An 18,764-nucleotide genomic window follows, 5' to 3' on the forward strand; every position below is an offset into this window, starting at 1 on the left:
TGATCTGTTCAATTTCTTTCTTTTGTGATAAATTTCTTTATCTTTGATATTACATATTTCTTACTAATCTACTACATATATTTACAAGATCGACATATTTCGTCGATGACACAAGCTATTTTCTATTAAGCTTAGTTCGATTCAGTTAGAAATTTTGACTTAGTTTCTCATTGGCACATCGCAGAGGCAAACTTCTTTAGATAGATTCGGGAAGTTTTTATGATATAATATATTATAGATGTATAAAGGAAATTAGAAATTAAAAATTATGAAGACTGTAGCAAAATTTTAATTTTCATTGATTTTATAGTTGTGTTGGGAAGCCCCCACGATTTTAATTTATCATTCTATTTCTTTCATTCTCTTCCTTCCTCTTTTTCCATTCACACACACATATACGCATACATATACACATATACACTCTTTCTCTCTTCCTTTATCATAATTCATCAAATAATTGCTAAATATTAAAATTCAAATAGTTGAACTATACTTTGGAAATTCGCGTAACAGAACCTGACTGAAAGCCAATAATTTGAATCCGAAATTTACATTGATTTAAATCAATTAATCTTTTGATCTTTTTTTATAATTGCATAAAAACTTATTGATACTTTATTTCCAATGATAAATGCTCTTATGTAGAATTCTTCAAGGAATTATTACCATTGTTTCACGATTATTATGTTTAAAATTTGCAAATATAATACAACTTGTTTTTTACAAGTAACTTTGATATAAAAGTCTATCAAACGCCCATAATATCAGCGTATTTAAAAACCAGAAGATTAAATAGATTCTTCGTGTTAATTCGACAATTATGGACAAAGTCCCAATTGAATTTTTAATACTTTTTTTCAAGATCTGCACGCATCATTATCACAACTTTTTTCCACTTTTTTCCCTATACATAAAAAACAAAGAACAAATCCTATACATTCATTTTTTTTTTACTTATTCTGTGGCAACGCTCCACAATACGTATTTTACTGTAAAAGCAAAGGCCGCGAATCCTATGATGACAACAAGATTGGTGAGCACATTATACAATGGACTTTGATCCCTTTGCAATTGGTCACGTAATAGCGAAGAAACTTCTGAAGCTGTGGATTGATGCCTTGCCTGTTTTTCTAATTCTTTTCTATGTTCTAATTCTGCCTTTATTGTCTATAAAATATGAATTTTTTTTACTATATTTTTTACTATAATATATTCATTGGTATCACATTGAAATATTTATTTTATGACATTAATACTACCTCAACAGTTTCTGGAAAAAGTTCACAAAACAACTTGTCCTTTAAATTATATTCCAAACTCTGTGCAGCAAATTGTTTCTTTTCATAATCTGATGTGTTGATGCTACCCATGGTAGGACTATTTTCAATCTATCATAAGAATGATTATTTTCAAATATTTTCAAATATTAAAATAAATTGATTATATTTATTTAATTAATTAATATTTATATAATTATTTATATAATTAAATATTTATATAATATTTATATAATAAAGTTTATTAAATATTAGTATTATTTTACTATACCATGAAACTAAGTAATCCTGTAAGAATAGTAGACACACTCCATGCTGGATTCCATGTATCAGGATGAAAATCAGAAATAGATAAACATAATCTTGTATTGACTTTAAATCTGCCATTAGGAGTAGTCATATAAATGCTAGGAGGCTGAAATGGAAATTCTACTGGAAATATAAGTTTCCCATGATAAAATCCTCCTTCATAGGGAGTTTTCTCTGGGCCTTTTACTACATAATGCCTATAAAAACATATTTAAAATTTATAAATATTTATTAATAAAATTACATAAAAAATTTTCTTCATAAATGTTAAATACCATTCCATACATACCATTCTAATATATTAGAAGGAACTGGTTCTGCAACAACATATGGTATAGGGTCTTTTTTAAGACGCAAATAATCTTGTTTCAGTCTTGCTGTTGCACTATTAGTTATCCTATTCATATTATATTAGAAATACTTTGTAAATACTTTGTAATTCTTTATTTATTAATCCTTTGTTATATTTTAAAATGTATTTTTTATACAACAATTTTTTATAAAATCTTTTATATTGATTCTGGGAAAGTGTAATACTTTTGTTTATTTTATACTGAAATACCATATAAAAATTGCGTGTTTCACGTGACAACTTGAAACGTTGATTTTCCAAGTTGTAAAATATATTTTACTTTTAGGATATGATGTTTAAAGTATTATCGTTTGTGGTAAATTAATAAAAAGAGAATTTGAATGCGAGTTAAAAGATAGGTTACGTTGCCTTTATTCTTGGTAACGCAGATGCAGATATATACGAAGAATATCGTGTATTGAAGAAGTGTTCTTGACAATCTTTATCTTCCCACTTACAGAATATTCACGAATGACACTAAATTTGACAGCAACTCTTTCATGACAGAAAACATATGACTATGAAATGCACTGAATTATTTCATTTCGTAACAGTGTTGCCAAGTTCTATTATAACGCATATTTAATAATTATTGGCGAATTAATTGATAAATCATTTTTTTTTTTATGATTCAAATTCTTATTTTATTATTCACTTTTTTCTTTTTTATTAATTAAAAGTATGATATTTATTTGAGAACTTTTAGTCGATGAAAATATTAATAATAATTTGGTCATTAATCAAATATAAAATAGTATGTAATGAAATTAAATAAATAAATTGTAATCTTTGTAAAAAATTATAATTAAAATGAGATTAAAATTATAATTAAAAAAATTATGCGCAATTGTGAAAATAAAATAGAAGGTATTTATATAAAATATGAATGTAACAACTTTCTCTTTTGAATTTATTATTTATTAAAATAATAAATTTTGTTAATAATAACTTATATTACTTACATAGTTTTCAATTTAAAATGTAAACATTTATTAACTTTCAGTTATTAATATTTATAATATTATATTTTAAATTTAATTTTAACTTTATTAATAATACAAATGATTTATAAAATTTATCTAATTTTTTAAAATATTATAAATTTTTATAAACATCAATTAAAAAATAATCCTATTAATATTTATTTATAAATACTTTCATAAAATAAATATACTAAATTGTAATTTAAAAAACATCAAAACTTTTGAAAATTTATTACACTTATATAATAAATAAATATTGCAAAAACAAATTATGTGAAAAACTGTTAATATTCGTTCATACTATTATTCCCTAGATTCTCTAAATAATTATATATCTCTTAATATTTATATATAAAAATATACAGTTATGAATCCAAAAATATTTATCTATAGAAATATTTTTATAAAAATATAATAAAAAATGTTTACCAAATAGAGATAAAAAGAATAAAGAATTTTTTCATAATTCTGTTACATAAATTTTTCTATTAATTAAATTCTTTGTAGATCAATTTTGAACATATTCTTTATAATATTTTTGTATATAGATATAGAATATTTTAAACTACCTGTTAATATTTGAATTACGCAATATTATTTATAAAAAATATAGGAATTATTAGTTGATGAATTGAGCTTAAGATTCGTGACAGTCTCCGCCTCTCACGGATTATCACCGGGAAAATCGACACTATATTGATACTTTTAGTACGAAAAAAATTATTTAAACAATATTCATGAACTGTTTAAGATAAGATTTATATATTTTATATAAAATATTTAATTTTAAGATTTATTTAGATAAAAGTATTGTATTATCAAACTCATCAAAAAGATGAGTTCTTCAATTTCAATAAGTAATACTGGTCCTATGACTAGTACTACAGGAATGGAAACAATAGTGGCTGTGGCACTTGGTGCACTAGCTGCTGTTTTCTTTGGTGCATTTTTAGTTTTGCTTGTCATTTGTAAAAGACAAAGATGTTACTATGTAAGTTACTTATTTTTTTTTTTTTATAGAATATGATGATAAATTTATATAATATCTATTTTTAATATGATAATAAATTTATATAATTATATTTCAGAATCAAAAAGATTCTCCAGATTTAAACTCAGATTTATTAGAAGGAGAACATTTTTCTGGTTTAGATGCTTGGGAAAGTGAGGAATGGTTAGCTGGTGCAGAGAGGTATAGAGTGTATGTTAATATCTAGAGATGAAGCACTAAACTAATTATTCAATAGTCAAATTTTGGACAATACAGATGGGTTGATGATGCTACGGGTTTAGCTCCACTGTGCATTGATGTATTGAGATCTTGTCATACTTTGGCTTCTAATCTCACTGCTATTGCAGGAACAGTAAATAGTAATACTATTCCATTGGAAATCGTGGATGTGAGTATATATTTTTAACAATAGTATATTTTTTTAACAAATAATAACATTTAATATTAATAAATTTATATTTCTTAGGTTGCCAGACGTATTCCATCTCGTGTTGATGATGTAGTTAGAAGTTTGTATCCATTACTAGATGCAAGATTATTAGAAGCCAGAGTAGCAGCATTAGTATTAGCTGTTACACATTTGGCATTGGTAACTAAGCACGGAGTCTCCAAAAATCATGCTAGGAAGTTAGCTTTTATTGATCAAGCTTTGAATGATATGGATTCTCATTTATCAATCTTGAGAAATGCTGCATTAGCACAAGAAGTGGCTTGTTCTATTCCAACTTCAGCACCAGTTTAATTTTCAATTTCTATGAGAATTTTCATCAATTTTTCAATTTTCACAATTTGTTTATAATTTTTATATTTCATGGTTTTAGGTTTTATAATAGATTTACTAAGTATTGCGTGAAATTAAAAAACACGCAGTATTAAAAAATATTCGATCGAGTATTTCTTTTTCTTTTTTTATTATGTCAAGATCCAAAACCTAATAATGCAATTTCGATTTTTCTAGCAACAATATTTAGTGTATTACATTTCATGTAATTATAATTATTACAAAAATGCATATATACTTTCGTGAAATAATATATTAAAAAATATTGTAAGATATATGAAACATACGGATGATTCACGCAATTAAGCTAAACATAACTCTGAAATAATATCACATTATTATTAAAAATTTTATAATAAAATTAAAATTGAAATATTTTTTTAAAATAATAGTTTAGACATTCAATACATTTTTATAAAGAATTAAAAAAGCTATTGCTTAAATTTAATTTAAAAAATAAATCTAAAATTTTTGAAATACCTCTAATTTTAGAATATATATATATATATATATATATATATATATATATATATATATNGTTATTCTGTTATATTTAATTTTTTCTAGTAAGATTCCTTTCTATTTTCCATTTTATAATTATAGTTTAATTGCACGAAACATTTCTTATATAAATTTAAACATTTTTTATAATCAAAGGATATCAGAGTTATAATTCTTGTGAATATGTCTAAGATATTAGTCTTCCATGATGTTAATACAAGATCAATATATTTATATAAATATATACGAGATAAAAAATTTTATTTTGATAGAAACTATGTTATTTTATCGATTATATTAAATATTTATAATTATTTGTACACATCCATATATTTTTTTATATCTACTGAAAATCAAATTAATTTATAGTTAAATATGATTTTTTAATAAAGCTAAATTGCAAGAGAAGAATTCGAGTATTTGTTAAGTTTTTATAATACTTCTGTTTTATTTTCGTACTCTGTAGTAATCTATTTATATAAATATACACACACACACACACATATATATATGTATGTATATGTATATATGTATATATATGAGATCTTAGAAGTCGACTTAAGATTTAACTTATTCTTAAGATGATTTTAAATATTTTTGTGAAAATTTTCGTTTCGGCTTTGTTAACGAGTTATTAAAACATTGACTTATATATCCACATATATCCAAAGTTACCATAGCAATGAAACAGCTTTACGTGCTTTAATTGGTCAGTGTCTTTTATTAGAAATCATAAGTTAAGCTTTATCGATCGACTTCTGGGATATCCTGTGTGTGTATATATATATATATATATATATATCATATATATATATGTATATATATATATATATATATACATATATATATATACATATATATATATGTATACATATATATATGCCCAATTTATAATTTCTTGTAATATATAATTAATAATATCGGATCTTCGAACTATTAGAATGATAAAATTTCACCGTAAATCGATCTTGTTGTCATAAAATAATTCGCTATTCATTATTTAAATAAATTAGCTAAAAAACTTCGACCACTGATAACGCTACACAGCAGCGCAAAGTCAATGATAGATACGATGAAATGTCCGAAAAAATAAGGACAAAGGCAGTTACTGTAACGGAGAGAGAAAAATATACTTGGAAAGAAAAATAGAGTAGAATAGATTACACATTATTTAGATTATTTGCTTCTGTGCATTTCTTTTTGTCTTTTCTGATTATCACTAAGCACTTTGGTCTTTAGATGTTCTTTATAATCCAAAATATTTCCGCTCCATTTGGTAACTGTACCATTTTCACAAACCCAAATTTCTTCTGCCACCTAATAAGAAAAAATATTATAATATTATATATATGTATATATAATGATTAATGAATATATATAATTTCTAAAATATTAGTACATACTTGATTAATTAATCTGAAATCATGAGATACGAGCACCATTCCTCCATCAAAATCATTAATTGCATCTGCTAATGCATCAATTGTTTCCATATCTAAATGATTGGTTGGTTCATCCAGCAATAATAGATGAGGCACTTGCCAAGCTAACCATGCAAAAACTACTCTACAACGTTGACCATCAGATAATTGTCTAATTGGACACACCTATATAAAACAAAAATTTTTGAAAATTCATTCATTATGTACAATGATCTTAAAAAATATTAGCACATTCTTTAAAACATAATAATTTTTAAAAATTTTTAAAAATTGGACTTGAATTTTTAAGAAATTTGAAGAATTTTTTTGAAAAATGAAAAAAATTAGTTTATTAGATGATATATAAAAAATTTTTTTAGAAAAATTACATTTATCAAAATCGTGAAAAAAATAGTGAAACTTTTTTTTTATCTAATGAAAATTTAAAAATATCTTTTAGATTGTCAATTATATACATGCTAAAAATTTTATAGAGTAAGCCAATATTTTTTGAAGTCATTGAATATTTAAATTTTTGTAAATGACAATACTTGTTGGCGACCAGTTAATCCATAACGACCAATAATTTTCCTCATTTCTTCCCTTTCTTTAACATCTGGAAAAGCTTTCATCATATAATCCAAAGGTGACATATCTAGATCTAATAATTCATGTAAATGTTGGTGGTATCTTCCAATTCGAAGGTGACTATTCTTACGTATCATACCACTAGTTGGAACTAACTATAATTATAAATTAACAGAAAATTATTCAGAAATATTTTTATAATTTTTATAAATAATAATTAATACTACTTTTATAATATTTTTATAATAATTAAAACTCACATCTCCATATAGTAATTTTAAAAGAGTACTTTTTCCAGCTCCATTTGGACCAACTAATGCAATTCTGGTATCCAAGTCTATACCAAATTCTAAATTTTTATAAATCCATGGTGAATCTTCATTGTAACGAAAACTAACGTTTTGAACCATTATAACAGGAGGTGGAATAGTTCCACAAGAGGGAAAATAGAAATTCAGTACTTTATCATTTACAACTTTTTCTGTAAGACCTTGTGCTACCATTTTTGCTAATGTCTTTTCCTTTGATTGTGCTTGTCTTGCTAATTTTGCAGAGCCATGGCCAAATCGTGCTATATAATTTTTCATGTGCGCAATTTGATCCTGTTCCCAATTATATTGTTTTACTTGATTTTCCAATAACTCCATTCTAACATTTAGAATTTAAGACATATAACATATAGAATTAATATCTTTCTTTACATTTGTTAATCTTAGAATTTGTTATAACTAATACCAACTTACCTTGTCTTGACAAAAGCTTCATAATTACCACTGTAATATTTCAACTGTTTTTTATTAACATGAATGATATTTGTGCAAATACCATTAAGAAAATCTTGTGAATGAGAAATGATGACTAAAATTCTTTTATATGTTTTTAATTCTTCTTCCAACCATACACAAGCATCAAGATCTAAATGGTTGGTAGGTTCATCCAATAATAAAAGATGAGGTTTCACATATAATGCTCTATAAAATAATCATTTTTATTAGATTTTTATATATTCATTTCTTTATTGATAAATAAAGTTAATAACCTTGCAAGAGCAATACGCATTCGCCAACCTCCAGAAAAATCTTTGGTAGGTGTTTTTTGCATTTTTGCAGTAAAACCCAAACCATGTAAAATATGAGCAGCACGAGCTTCAGCAGTATCAGCAGACATATCTTCTAACCTTTCATAAACATCCATGAGTTGTTCCTATTTAAAAAAAATATTTTAAATATAATTTATTATTAAAAAAATCTAATTAAAATATAAATATAAATCTAATTAAAATATAAAATATAAATATTAATTAAAATAATATAAAAAATAAAAACATACTTGAGCATCTTCTTCTTCACATTCTACTAATTCTTCTGCTAATTTTTCTAATCTTATACGCTCTTCATCTACTTCCATCACACATTCTAAAGCTGTTTTATTACTAGCAGGCATTTCTCTGGTCAAATGAAAGATATCAATCTGATTAGGAATAGGAACTTCTCGATTTCCAAGTACAGCTAATAAAGTAGATTTTCCAGAGCCATTAAGTCCAAGCAAACCATAACGTCTGCCGCAATTCAGTTCCAACATAGTATCTTGTAGCAATTCACAGCCATGGAAAGTAATAGAAAAATTAGATATTTTTATATCTCGACTTCGCGGATGTGAAGCTAATGATCCCGTACACGATCGCGCTTCTGCATTTAGTCTTGCATCTGCTTCTAATTTCATACATAATGCCTCTATAAGATAAAAAAAAATTTTTATGAATAATTTGTCCAATTCTTTATTACGAAACTTTTGATTAATCTTTTGTTTCTAAAAATAATTTTCAATTTACCTTCTGCACTAATAGGTGTTCCATTGGTTCCATTTTGAATGATTCCCAAAGGACTGGATTCTTTACCATCTTCTGCATTTTTATTTTGATTAGTTTGAGGTGGTTTTTTTCCTGACTGTCGAGCCTTAGCAGCTTCCTTTTTTTTTTGCTGCTGCTTTTTTTTTGCATCGGATGGCATGATTCTGAAATTTAACTACACATTTAGAGCGTTGTTTAAACGTAAATTAAGGATAAAAGATACATATTATATAAATCAGAGGTTAGAAATACGATGGCACGTGTTAGAAATAAATGCTACAGTATAATATCAAATTTGAAAATTCAAAAACTTTCATTGCCGTAAACGGCTTGTTATATGAGCCAGACAGAGAATAACATGAAGAAGAGGGGGACAAAGTAGGACAACGGAAAAAGAAAGAGAAAGATAGAAATAGAGGATTTGGGAAATGAAAACTGTTTTTTATTGCATTTTTACAATTTCTATATACAAGATTAAATAATCATTTGATAAAAATAATCGTATTTCGCTAATGATGATATAAAATAATGAAAATAAAAATATAAGAAAAAGAAAGATGATGAGGAAAAAAGAGACGAAGCCAACATCTAACTAAGACAAGAAACTTCGATTATTCTGCGACACTGACCGATGTTAAAAATATATAGAACAATTACATAAGAACTATTCAAACTTTTGTTTTTTCCACATTTTTAGAGAATAGTAGAGTCTTAAAATAACTTCAAGAAATTACCTAGTTGTGCGCCAAAAATCGAAATCCGTATAAAATGCAAACACACGTGCATGGATAGAGACAAAACCGTCAAAGCGATATCGTTTATTAAATTGTTCGGCAGATGGCGATATTCAGTCATGAAACATTTTGCGAGGGAAATAGTGTGCAAAAACTGAAATAGTTGTCATTAAACTGTAAATATATAATAATTATAATTTGCATGGAAAAATTTTATATAATTTTTTCATTTACATAATTTTTCATAGAAGTTTAAGAGATATATGACTAAAAAAAAGCAAATATTGAAAACATAAAGATTTTAGAATATGGGAAAAAATTAAGGTAATTTAAATATTTTAAATTACAAATTTTCAATTTTTAATAAAAAAAAATGTATTCCTAGTATTTCATAATTATTTATCTTTAATAATTAGTTGGTTAGTAGAAAATCACGTAAGAAATTGATTTTTCAGTATTTCAGAACATAAAATTTTATAAGATAATATATCTATATTTTGCGTGATTCACCATGTTGCAACAAAGCAAAAGCACTATTGCATCAAGTATGACATTCCAAATTATTACTTACCTTTCTAAGATATATATTATCAAAGACTGACATCAAAAAAGCGGGAATATAAAATTAACCAATATCTAAAAAATATTTAATTTATAATATTTATATAATATTTATAATAAAGAGAATACTGAACAAAAAGTAAGAAATATACGAACATTATTTTATCGTTATTTTATAATTAAAATCGTACTTTATATAATCTCCTTTACATTTTGTAGCTTTTTATCAAAGAAATTGACAATTTATTATGACAGAAATTGAATTTAACAAATTATGATAATAATGCAGTAAGTTTTTATTTATGAACTTTTTTTATTAAAAAAATTTAATAATTACGAAAATAGTAAAAAGTTTTTTGTATTGATATATTTACTAGACAGTATAATATTAATAATAATAATAATATCAATTAATCATTGTTGTTATCTTCAAATAATTTTTGACACTTATTTGTTTAATACAATTATATTTATAGAAGTATCAAAATAATTTTTTTGTCATAATTGACAAATATTCAAATAATATATAGTATTCTGTGAGCGGTATTAGTTTTAGAAATTTTCTTTATCTTATATGGGAAGTATGAAGTAACTTATTTGAACATTATAAGAAATGTTTATTTTATTTATTTTAATTATTCAAAAAAGATTGGAAGATATTTTAGAACAATAGATTCTTCATGTTATTAGTATTCAATAAAAGATTATATAAAATTGAATAATCAAGATTTTAATGTAAATTCTGTTTAAAGAATCAACATGGTAACTTGATTCAAACGACTGGTTAAAGACATGTGGTCTGATGAATGAACGAATGGATAAATGTCAGCTGCGGTAGAAATGGTAAAAGAAGAGACGGACTTGCGCCTCTGTGAGTCCGAAGTCTATTGGAGGGGGCGAAGAGGATGTAGGATGTGAAAGGGTGAGGGGTTACTGGCTTAATTGCACCGCATCACAGAACGTAGTATTTCGTAGTACGTAATGGTAGGGGTAATGCGTTCTCGTCCTCGTCGACGGCGTTGTCGTTGCCGTTGTTATTCATATGAAAGCTGCACGCTCATCTAGATCATGCGTATCAAGACAGTATATAGTCAAGTATTTCTTCAAAAAGGAAGCTAAAGAAAAAAAAATATTTAATTTTTAATTCTTTCATTTTTAGAATAATTTTTTAACACATACATACATATATACATATATAAATATGTGTACATATTTAAATTATAAGTTTCTGATTAAGATTCTAATTAGATTTACAATAATTACAATTTGGACAAATCTTTTCTTGGAATAGAATTTCTATTTTTGATCATTTGTAATCAGATATTTCCATAATAAAAATTTTATATCTTTTAATTTGATTTAATTTAAAAATGTATACATGAACATATTGAAGATTTAAACGATCTTATAATCTTGATCAATTTATTAATTTAAGGGAAATATTATAAGCTAATTTTGCTGTTAAGTAAAATGTAAGTATTTTATTAGTTCTGAAGTAATTATAATTTTGTTTTTCAATATTTTCATTTTTTCCTTTTTATTTTTTTAACTTTTAATGTAAATGACTAAAATAAATTTTTCTTAATATTACAATATTTTTTTAGAAATTTCTATTTTTAGAAAATTAATTTAATAAAATCTTATTTATGTCTAGTAAAATGTCAAATTAGACGATAATGAATAATGAATAATATGAATCAATCGGCAGAATGTGCTTGATGAATGTAATAATTGATCAATTGAGATATTTGATATACTTTTCGAGATGAACAACAATTAATTTTTAACGATGCAAATTTCTCTTAGAGAAATGATATGATGAAAATATAGAAACAGCACAGATAAAAAAATGAGAAATGAGTATAATAATATTATATGATAATATTATATGATTATAATAAATAACCGAATTATTCTTTATTTCTGATGTAAGTATAATATTGAGATTGAAATAATATCTTCTGAATATATTCATTATTTTTTCAAAAGATTAGACTTTAGATATCGACTTTCAGTCATGACAATAATTAACAATATTATGAATCACAAATTATGTGATCGTGTTTGAATTAAGAATAAAGAACCATTAATTAAACACGAAAAACATTCTATGTTTTTTTTATCCATATCTTATATATAAAATCAGGATTACCAAGGGAATTGATACGATCCTGGTGGCTCGTGTGCGTGACGTGAAAAGCACACGTTCATAGTGCTTGCGTGTCAGCTACCGTAACCCTCGAGTACATATCGGGGATTTCACGGTGCACGGGGTCGCAGCTGAAAGGAAGGAACTGAAAAAAGGTGTGAATGCCGGATGGCATTCATTCAAATGCCGTCCAATCACAGCATCGTACTCCAGGTCGAGTAGCAGGGCCGGCATAACATTGAAAATTATTAACTCAATTCTTTTTCTTAGATTAACTCAAATCAAGAGAAAAAAAATGTTTAAAGGATAAAGATATTTTCCAAGAAGAACGTTGAGATTGATACTGTAAAAATTGAATATCATAAATTTTATTTTATTGATAATTAATCTGCAAAAAAGAAATAGAAGAATTTTAAAAAGAAAAGAAAACAAGAAATAGTTTAAAAAGAAAACTAGAAAATTGAAAACTAAATTTGGAAATTAAATTAAGAAAATTAAAAATGAGGAAAATATAGATTAAAGAATAAATTAGCATTTTTAACTTTCATTAAATCATATATAAAAACGTTTCATTTTGAAGATTTTTTCTAAGAAAAAAAAAAAAAAAGATAAGTTATCATTTTATATTGAATTCTCAATTGAAAGGAATTTAATAAAATGTAATGTTTTGTAGATATTAAAAATTGTACTAAAATTTATGAATCTATTAAAGAGAATCTAACTTGAATTGACAAAGTCATCGTCTTTTTGGCAAGTGTTTTTAACACTAAGTAGTTTCCATTCAATTCAAACCAGTATAATCGAATCGGAAATAGAAGGTTTAGGCTTGATGATGAAAATCACAATGAAGAGAAAACGATTTAACATTGGAATATCAGAGCCTTGTGAATCACTGGAATGAATTTCTTCGATAATCAGCTTTCTATTCCCTTCTTTTCATGAGAATATCTACGGATGAGAGGTAATTCTTCTATTTAAGAATTAATCAAAAGGGAAACGAATTGACATTGATCGAACGAAAATTTAGAAAGTATTATCTATTTTCCTAAATCATTCTCATTTTTCTTCAGTATTTTTCATAAGTTATTTAGTAAATGAAAAAAATCTAAAAAAAAATCTAAAATTACGATTATTTTTATTACAAATTTTAATAATAAAAAATATATTAATATTTGTTGTTTATTTTTCATAAAACAATTGTCAATAATATTTTTAATTCATAATTTATAAATCTTATATTATGCAATATTCATATATATATTTTTTTGTCACTATTGTTGTATCCTGTTCAGAAAGAATAGAAGAAAGGAAAAATTTTGAACATCTGCATGTGAAGGTTCGATAGCTAAAGAACGACTAAAAAAAATCAAAATTCGTCACACAGTGATATAGAATCAACTTACTAGATGAATTTATATTTTCATAAAGAAATTACTACTTTTTCTTTTGCTATCCAAATTTCTTTGTGCATTTCTTTCTTAAACTCCATGAATATTATATTAAATTTATTAAATGAATATTTGTTATTTGGATTCTTTTGCTTCATAATTTATTTTTGATCTTTGCTTTATAATTAATAATATTGAATTCATAAATTACCTTATTAATATTTAATATTTCAGTCAATGTTAAACAAAAATTATATGCAATGGAAAAAATTTTATAGATTGAAATTTAATGTAAAAAAATATATACAAGGATCAATGGAAATATTTATTTTGCTATTATTATATATAATTACTTTAATAATATAAATTATTATATTGATATGTTTTAATAAAAAATTTTATTCAAATAACTGATATTATTTGAATTATGAAAAAAAATTATGGTTTTCATGTTTAAATCATAACTTGTACATAATATAAGATAATACATATGTACCAAGAATATTTAGCCAAATTAATTAATACTTGATATTAAATATATTTATTTCTGTAAGCCAGTTGAAAGAATCGTTTGATACAAGAAATTTAACTTTATATACTATATCTCAATAGCTTCATATAATTGCTATAAAAATCATACATCATCATATTCATCGCAGAAAGAATATATTTAAAATTTTATTTAAATAGAACTAAACTGATTTAAAAACAAAGAATTCGCAGAAAGCATTCAAATAACCTGTTGCATCAAGTTAGGAAAAAAAATCAAAAAATCGTTCAATCAACTGACATCCACAAGAATCAATAAATCCATTAAATTCAATGAAATAATCATATTCAAACGCTAATTGTTATTACAACGCCTTTTCTCTATTGTCTAATAAAAAAATTTCATTTTCTTTTACAGGTTCGTTGTTGATTGACTTTTTTATTTTCTCAGAAAAGAAAATAAAATTCTAGAAAAAGAAAAAAAAATCAAAAAAAGATAAAAAAATAAAAAGAAAATCTTATTAAAATATTTCATTTTTCTATTCGCAACTTCGTTTTGATCGATCATTCATTTTTCAACAAAAAATTTTCAAGAAAATCAAGAATTTCTCAAAAAAGAAAAAAAAAATGTAGAAACGAAAAATAACTCGAAAATCGACCTCAGTCCGGCAGAAAAATTGATTCAGCATAGTCTGGAGAGCCGTGGCGAGTATGCGAGAAGAGCTGGGGGCGCGTGTGCGCAGTTCTCTCAACCAACATGTCCGCCCGGGTGCTCTAGATAGTCATGGTTATGCAGCGCGATCCGTTACACATCTTCGTCAGCCGAATTCTTGGTTTTTGTACTACATACATCCGCGAGACGTGTATATTATAAAAGAGGTTGATTTAAGGACTCGTCTCTGAGTCGTTGCCTCCTGGTGGAGGGTTACCTATAGATAGGGCCGGTTGTGATTCCAGCAGTGCACGAGGTGCGAGCAGCCGCGGGGATACTGGAGCCGTGGCACGACGGATAGCCTGAGCACTCGAGAGAGTGGAGAATCGCGGGAGAACCAGGGAGAGACAGAGACAGGTAGAGCTTTATTGGCGGTGAAATACGAAGCGGGAAAGAGAAGGAGAAGCTTGAGGCAGGCGCGCGTATTGATTCCCGCGTGACGTTTATACGGTGAGGTGAGAAAGCTGCAACCTGAAGAGTCGTGCCATTTCCTTCCGCCACTAAAAAACTGAACGAGGAAGACACGGACTCAAGCAACAACTTGGGATTCCTCGTTTTTGAGCCGTTTGTCTTTGGTCCACTGGAAGGTACGTTATGTACCAGTGAACATAACCGGACTGGTCATTTTGATTCATTCAGTAAAGCTTGTTTAAGAGAGAGTCAACGACACGCGCGTTTTCCTCGAGAGGAGAGAAAGGGAGAGAGGGTGAAAGAGGAAAGAGAGTAGTAATATGTTTATGTGTATGTATGTGTATGTATATAAGCATATGTGTGTTAGTAAGAATTGAGGGAGGGTCGGTTGAAGACATTCTCGAAAAAGGGTATATTGATCCGGTGGTCCGGGACCATTGGCTCTGGCACGCCACCACGAAATCGTGCTTTACTCGACCTTCTTTCTTTTCTTCACTTTCTTTTCTTCTTTCGAAGTGTTTCTATGTTCTTTTATATTCTATATTCCAATCTTACCTACTTTTATTATTTATTCTTTTTGTTTATTTATTTATTTTTACTTGTTTTTGCTTTATTTATCATTTATTTTGTTTCTTTTTTTTTAAATTTGTAATTTAATTCTTTTCTTTTTATAAGTTTTAGATAAAAAATAATTTGTATTTGTCATTATATTTGCCCATGCATATTGTTGATAAGTATTGTTTGATATAAATCTTAACGAATATAGTGAAAGATGAACAAACACCTTCCTGGCTGCTGCAATGCTCCTGTTACTCTTGCCACTCGCCCTTAAACGTATCCCTTATCGATCCAGGCCCGGCTACACTGCCATACAATTCGAAATTGCGCTTCACGAGCTTCTTCTGCGTTCATTGCCGCCTTATCGACCCTTCTGGCATCTACTTTTCACAGTTAGAATCACTTCTTCTTTCCCTTTACCGGTATCATCTTTTTAAAATCTTAATAAATTTTAGCTTACAAAATAAGATTACAAAATAAATTTAAAATAATTTTAAAATAAATTTAAAATAATTATGTATTTTCTTGTTTTTAGAATATTGCAAATATAACATATTTTAATATTATCAAATATTATTTTTAGAAAAAAGAAATTAAAGTTTTTTGGAGGCTTTTTTTTTATATATCATGATGCCTAAGTGGTTTTACACTTGATATATACAAGGAAAATCCATAATTAGAATAACGACACCCTTAGGGCAAAAGTGGAAGAGAGTATTAATAGCTTTATTATCTACCTTCTGTAACTTTTTCTAAAGATTATGAGATCATTAACCTATATATTTTTATATTTTTTTTCATATCTTTTATTTTAAAAAACAATACATTTTAAAGTATAAGATTAAAATTGGTTATTTATATGATACTCTGCTCTCTTTAATTAAAATATCTAATCTTCTTAACTAAACTATCATTTGAAAATATTTAAAAAAACTAAAATTTTATCATTTCTTTTGATTTATTCTCGCTAGAATAAATAAATTAAACTATCTCTAGATTTCTAAAGTATTTAGAATTAATTAATTTCATTTAAAAAAGAGATATATAAAACTTCAAATAGTATAATATATTTTGAAAAATATATTAAAATATTATTAAACAAAAAATTAGAAAATCAATATTCTCTTTTTTAATTAAAAAGAGAAAAAATTTTAAATAAAATAATTTAATAGTAAAATATCTTTCCTCAGATGAGTCAACTTAGTTAATCAATCAAATTTAGTCCACCTAAAAATTATATTTTTCTGTCTACTGGTTTTATGCTTTTTCATTGCTATGAAAGCCTCTTCTTCTGTCTTCGGGATCGATAGAATGTGAAATGGAAAGCGAAATCGGAGAATAAAGTTCAGGAGAACTAGTTGAATGTCGACAGATCTTGTTGATTCTTTCTCCAAGTAACTACTTACACTGCAGACTGCAAAAACTCTTGAATGTATCAACACTTAAAACAATATTTCTCATATATAGAATTTTTAAGGAATTCTATAGTTTATAGAATATATTTATATTTTTAGAAATATTCAATAATTCATTTTAGGCATTATTTTTATTATTAATTTATTTCATTAAGATCTATTTTTTATGTGGAATAATTGTAAATATGTATGATCATTATTTTATATAACAGAATTCCACATTATTCCCTTGTTAATTCATGTTATATTCTATTTAGAACAAATAATAAATGAATCAAATAATAGAAATAGAAGGAAAATATTCCAAATATTGTTTTAGACGTCATTTACCATGATTAGTAAAATTAAATAAAAAAAATTGTATGTATGTTAATTCTACTATTCTATTTATTAGTATAAAATAATAATTTTATATATCAATAAATTAATAAAATTCTTCAAATTATTGAAATGTTATGAATTTTAAGCAAAACAAGAAATGAAAGATGATAGAGATGTCATCCAGAAGTTGACTAATATCACATGGACCAAATAGCGATCGAACCGCCCTTACGACAAAGATTTTGCGCAGTAGTGGGTGTCCCCTCTTTTATTTAACGACGTCTATACACACGTTCTCGCGCAGTTTGAGATCGCGCTTGTCCCCCCGTGGAAGTCGTCACCACTTCTTAGTCCCTAACAGTGAGAACGAAAAATCGTACCGCGATGTCGGGCGTTAAGTGCCGTGTACGACGTTGTTAAGTTACGCTTGGCGTGAGTCGGTGTAGTTAATCTCACGTGCACGCGCGCGTGTCTCTTCTCGTGAATAACTTTTTTTTTTAATTCGTATTTTTTTTTTTTCCCTCTTTTTCTTTCCTTTTAAAGAGCTGTTATACAAAAATTGCGCCGATCTGTGAGATATCTGGTGAATTGTTGGAACGAGTTGTAGATTGTGTTTGTGAATATCATCTGCAAAAATTATCTGCAAAGAATTTTATTTGGCTGAATTTTTTGGTAAAGTTCTTGATAATGAAAATTTTAATTATTTATATATGTTACAGATATTAATCTTTAAAATACAGTGGCTGATTTAAAAGTTATTAAGATTTATGCGAATAAATTATAAAAGATTTGTTCAATTTTTATTAATATTAATTTATATATCGATTGGGTTAAAAAATGATTTGATTGCACTAGATTAAAACGATAGATAGATAGAAAGATATAAAGAAATGTTAGATAGATAGAAAGAAATTTGTGTATGTATTATTTAAAGAATAATTCATATTAAATTT

At 25.9% G+C, this 18,764-nt stretch overlaps 4 protein-coding genes across 5 annotated transcripts in view; 2 read left to right on the forward strand and 2 right to left on the reverse strand.

The window, feature by feature from the left end:
- LOC122711416 (ubiquitin-conjugating enzyme E2 J2-like) lies at positions 1–2,593 on the reverse strand. Its single transcript, XM_043930177.1, has 4 exons — positions 1,876–2,593; positions 1,549–1,783; positions 1,260–1,388; positions 1–1,167 (listed from the first exon to the last, which is right to left on the reverse strand). Exons 1-4 carry the CDS (start codon positions 1,989–1,991, stop codon positions 955–957), a joined length of 693 nt encoding a protein of 230 aa, XP_043786112.1. The 5' UTR covers positions 1,992–2,593; the 3' UTR covers positions 1–954.
- A 968-nt stretch (positions 2,594–3,561) lies between these two features.
- LOC122711497 (transmembrane protein 98-like) lies at positions 3,562–5,093 on the forward strand. 2 transcript variants are annotated; one of them, XM_043930317.1, is made up of 5 exons: positions 3,588–3,629; positions 3,713–3,912; positions 4,010–4,113; positions 4,189–4,321; positions 4,400–5,093. In XM_043930317.1, exons 2-5 carry the CDS (start codon positions 3,757–3,759, stop codon positions 4,673–4,675), a joined length of 669 nt encoding a protein of 222 aa, XP_043786252.1. In that variant the 5' UTR covers positions 3,588–3,629; positions 3,713–3,756; the 3' UTR covers positions 4,676–5,093. The 2 variants fall into 2 exon arrangements, with proteins under 2 accessions (XP_043786251.1, XP_043786252.1); XM_043930316.1 differs by having other exon boundaries at positions 3,562–3,912.
- A 290-nt stretch (positions 5,094–5,383) lies between these two features.
- LOC122711398 (ATP-binding cassette sub-family F member 2) lies at positions 5,384–9,866 on the reverse strand. The gene is made up of 9 exons (XM_043930149.1): positions 9,808–9,866; positions 9,056–9,237; positions 8,554–8,957; positions 8,264–8,427; positions 7,968–8,195; positions 7,485–7,872; positions 7,188–7,379; positions 6,619–6,822; positions 5,384–6,532 (listed from the first exon to the last, which is right to left on the reverse strand). The coding sequence occupies exons 2-9, from the start codon at positions 9,231–9,233 to the stop codon at positions 6,392–6,394; spliced, it is 1,899 nt and encodes a 632-aa protein (XP_043786084.1). The 5' UTR covers positions 9,234–9,237; positions 9,808–9,866; the 3' UTR covers positions 5,384–6,391.
- A 5,205-nt stretch (positions 9,867–15,071) lies between these two features.
- Positions 15,072–18,764, forward strand: part of LOC122711543 (rho GTPase-activating protein 100F) — a 59,239-nt gene continuing 55,546 nt past the window's right edge. Inside the window, exon 1 of the mRNA XM_043930413.1 lies at positions 15,072–15,693. The gene's annotated coding sequence lies outside the window, so the exon portion shown is untranslated. The remainder of the gene's footprint in view (positions 15,694–18,764) is intronic.

This window comes from Apis laboriosa, unplaced genomic scaffold, assembly GCF_014066325.1.
Source record: "Apis laboriosa isolate Shangri-la unplaced genomic scaffold, ASM1406632v1 scaffold170_cov151, whole genome shotgun sequence".
NCBI lineage: Eukaryota > Metazoa > Arthropoda > Insecta > Hymenoptera > Apidae > Apis > Apis laboriosa.

Bases quoted from the DNA above. Each gene is read 5' to 3' on its own strand.
- LOC122711416 (XM_043930177.1), bottom strand. From the start codon at position 1,991: ATGAATAGGATAACTAATAGTGCAACAGCAAGACTGAAACAAGATTAT. The intron at 1,784-1,875 runs GTATGTATGGAA...ATGTTTTTATAG, and splicing joins CCTTCTAATATATTAGAATG to GCATTATGTAGTAAAAGGCC. The intron at 1,389-1,548 runs GTATAGTAAAAT...TTCTTATGATAG, and splicing joins CAGGATTACTTAGTTTCATG to ATTGAAAATAGTCCTACCAT.
- LOC122711497 (XM_043930316.1), top strand. From the start codon at position 3,757: ATGAGTTCTTCAATTTCAATAAGTAATACTGGTCCTATGACTAGTACT. The intron at 4,114-4,188 runs GTATAGAGTGTA...TGGACAATACAG, and splicing joins TGGTTAGCTGGTGCAGAGAG to ATGGGTTGATGATGCTACGG. The intron at 4,322-4,399 runs GTGAGTATATAT...TATATTTCTTAG, and splicing joins TTCCATTGGAAATCGTGGAT to GTTGCCAGACGTATTCCATC.
- LOC122711398 (XM_043930149.1), bottom strand. From the start codon at position 9,233: ATGCCATCCGATGCAAAAAAAAAGCAGCAGCAAAAAAAAAAGGAAGCT. The intron at 7,380-7,484 runs GTGAGTTTTAAT...TTATAATTATAG, and splicing joins TAAAATTACTATATGGAGAT to TTAGTTCCAACTAGTGGTAT. The intron at 6,533-6,618 runs GTATGTACTAAT...TTTTCTTATTAG, and splicing joins ATTTCAGATTAATTAATCAA to GTGGCAGAAGAAATTTGGGT.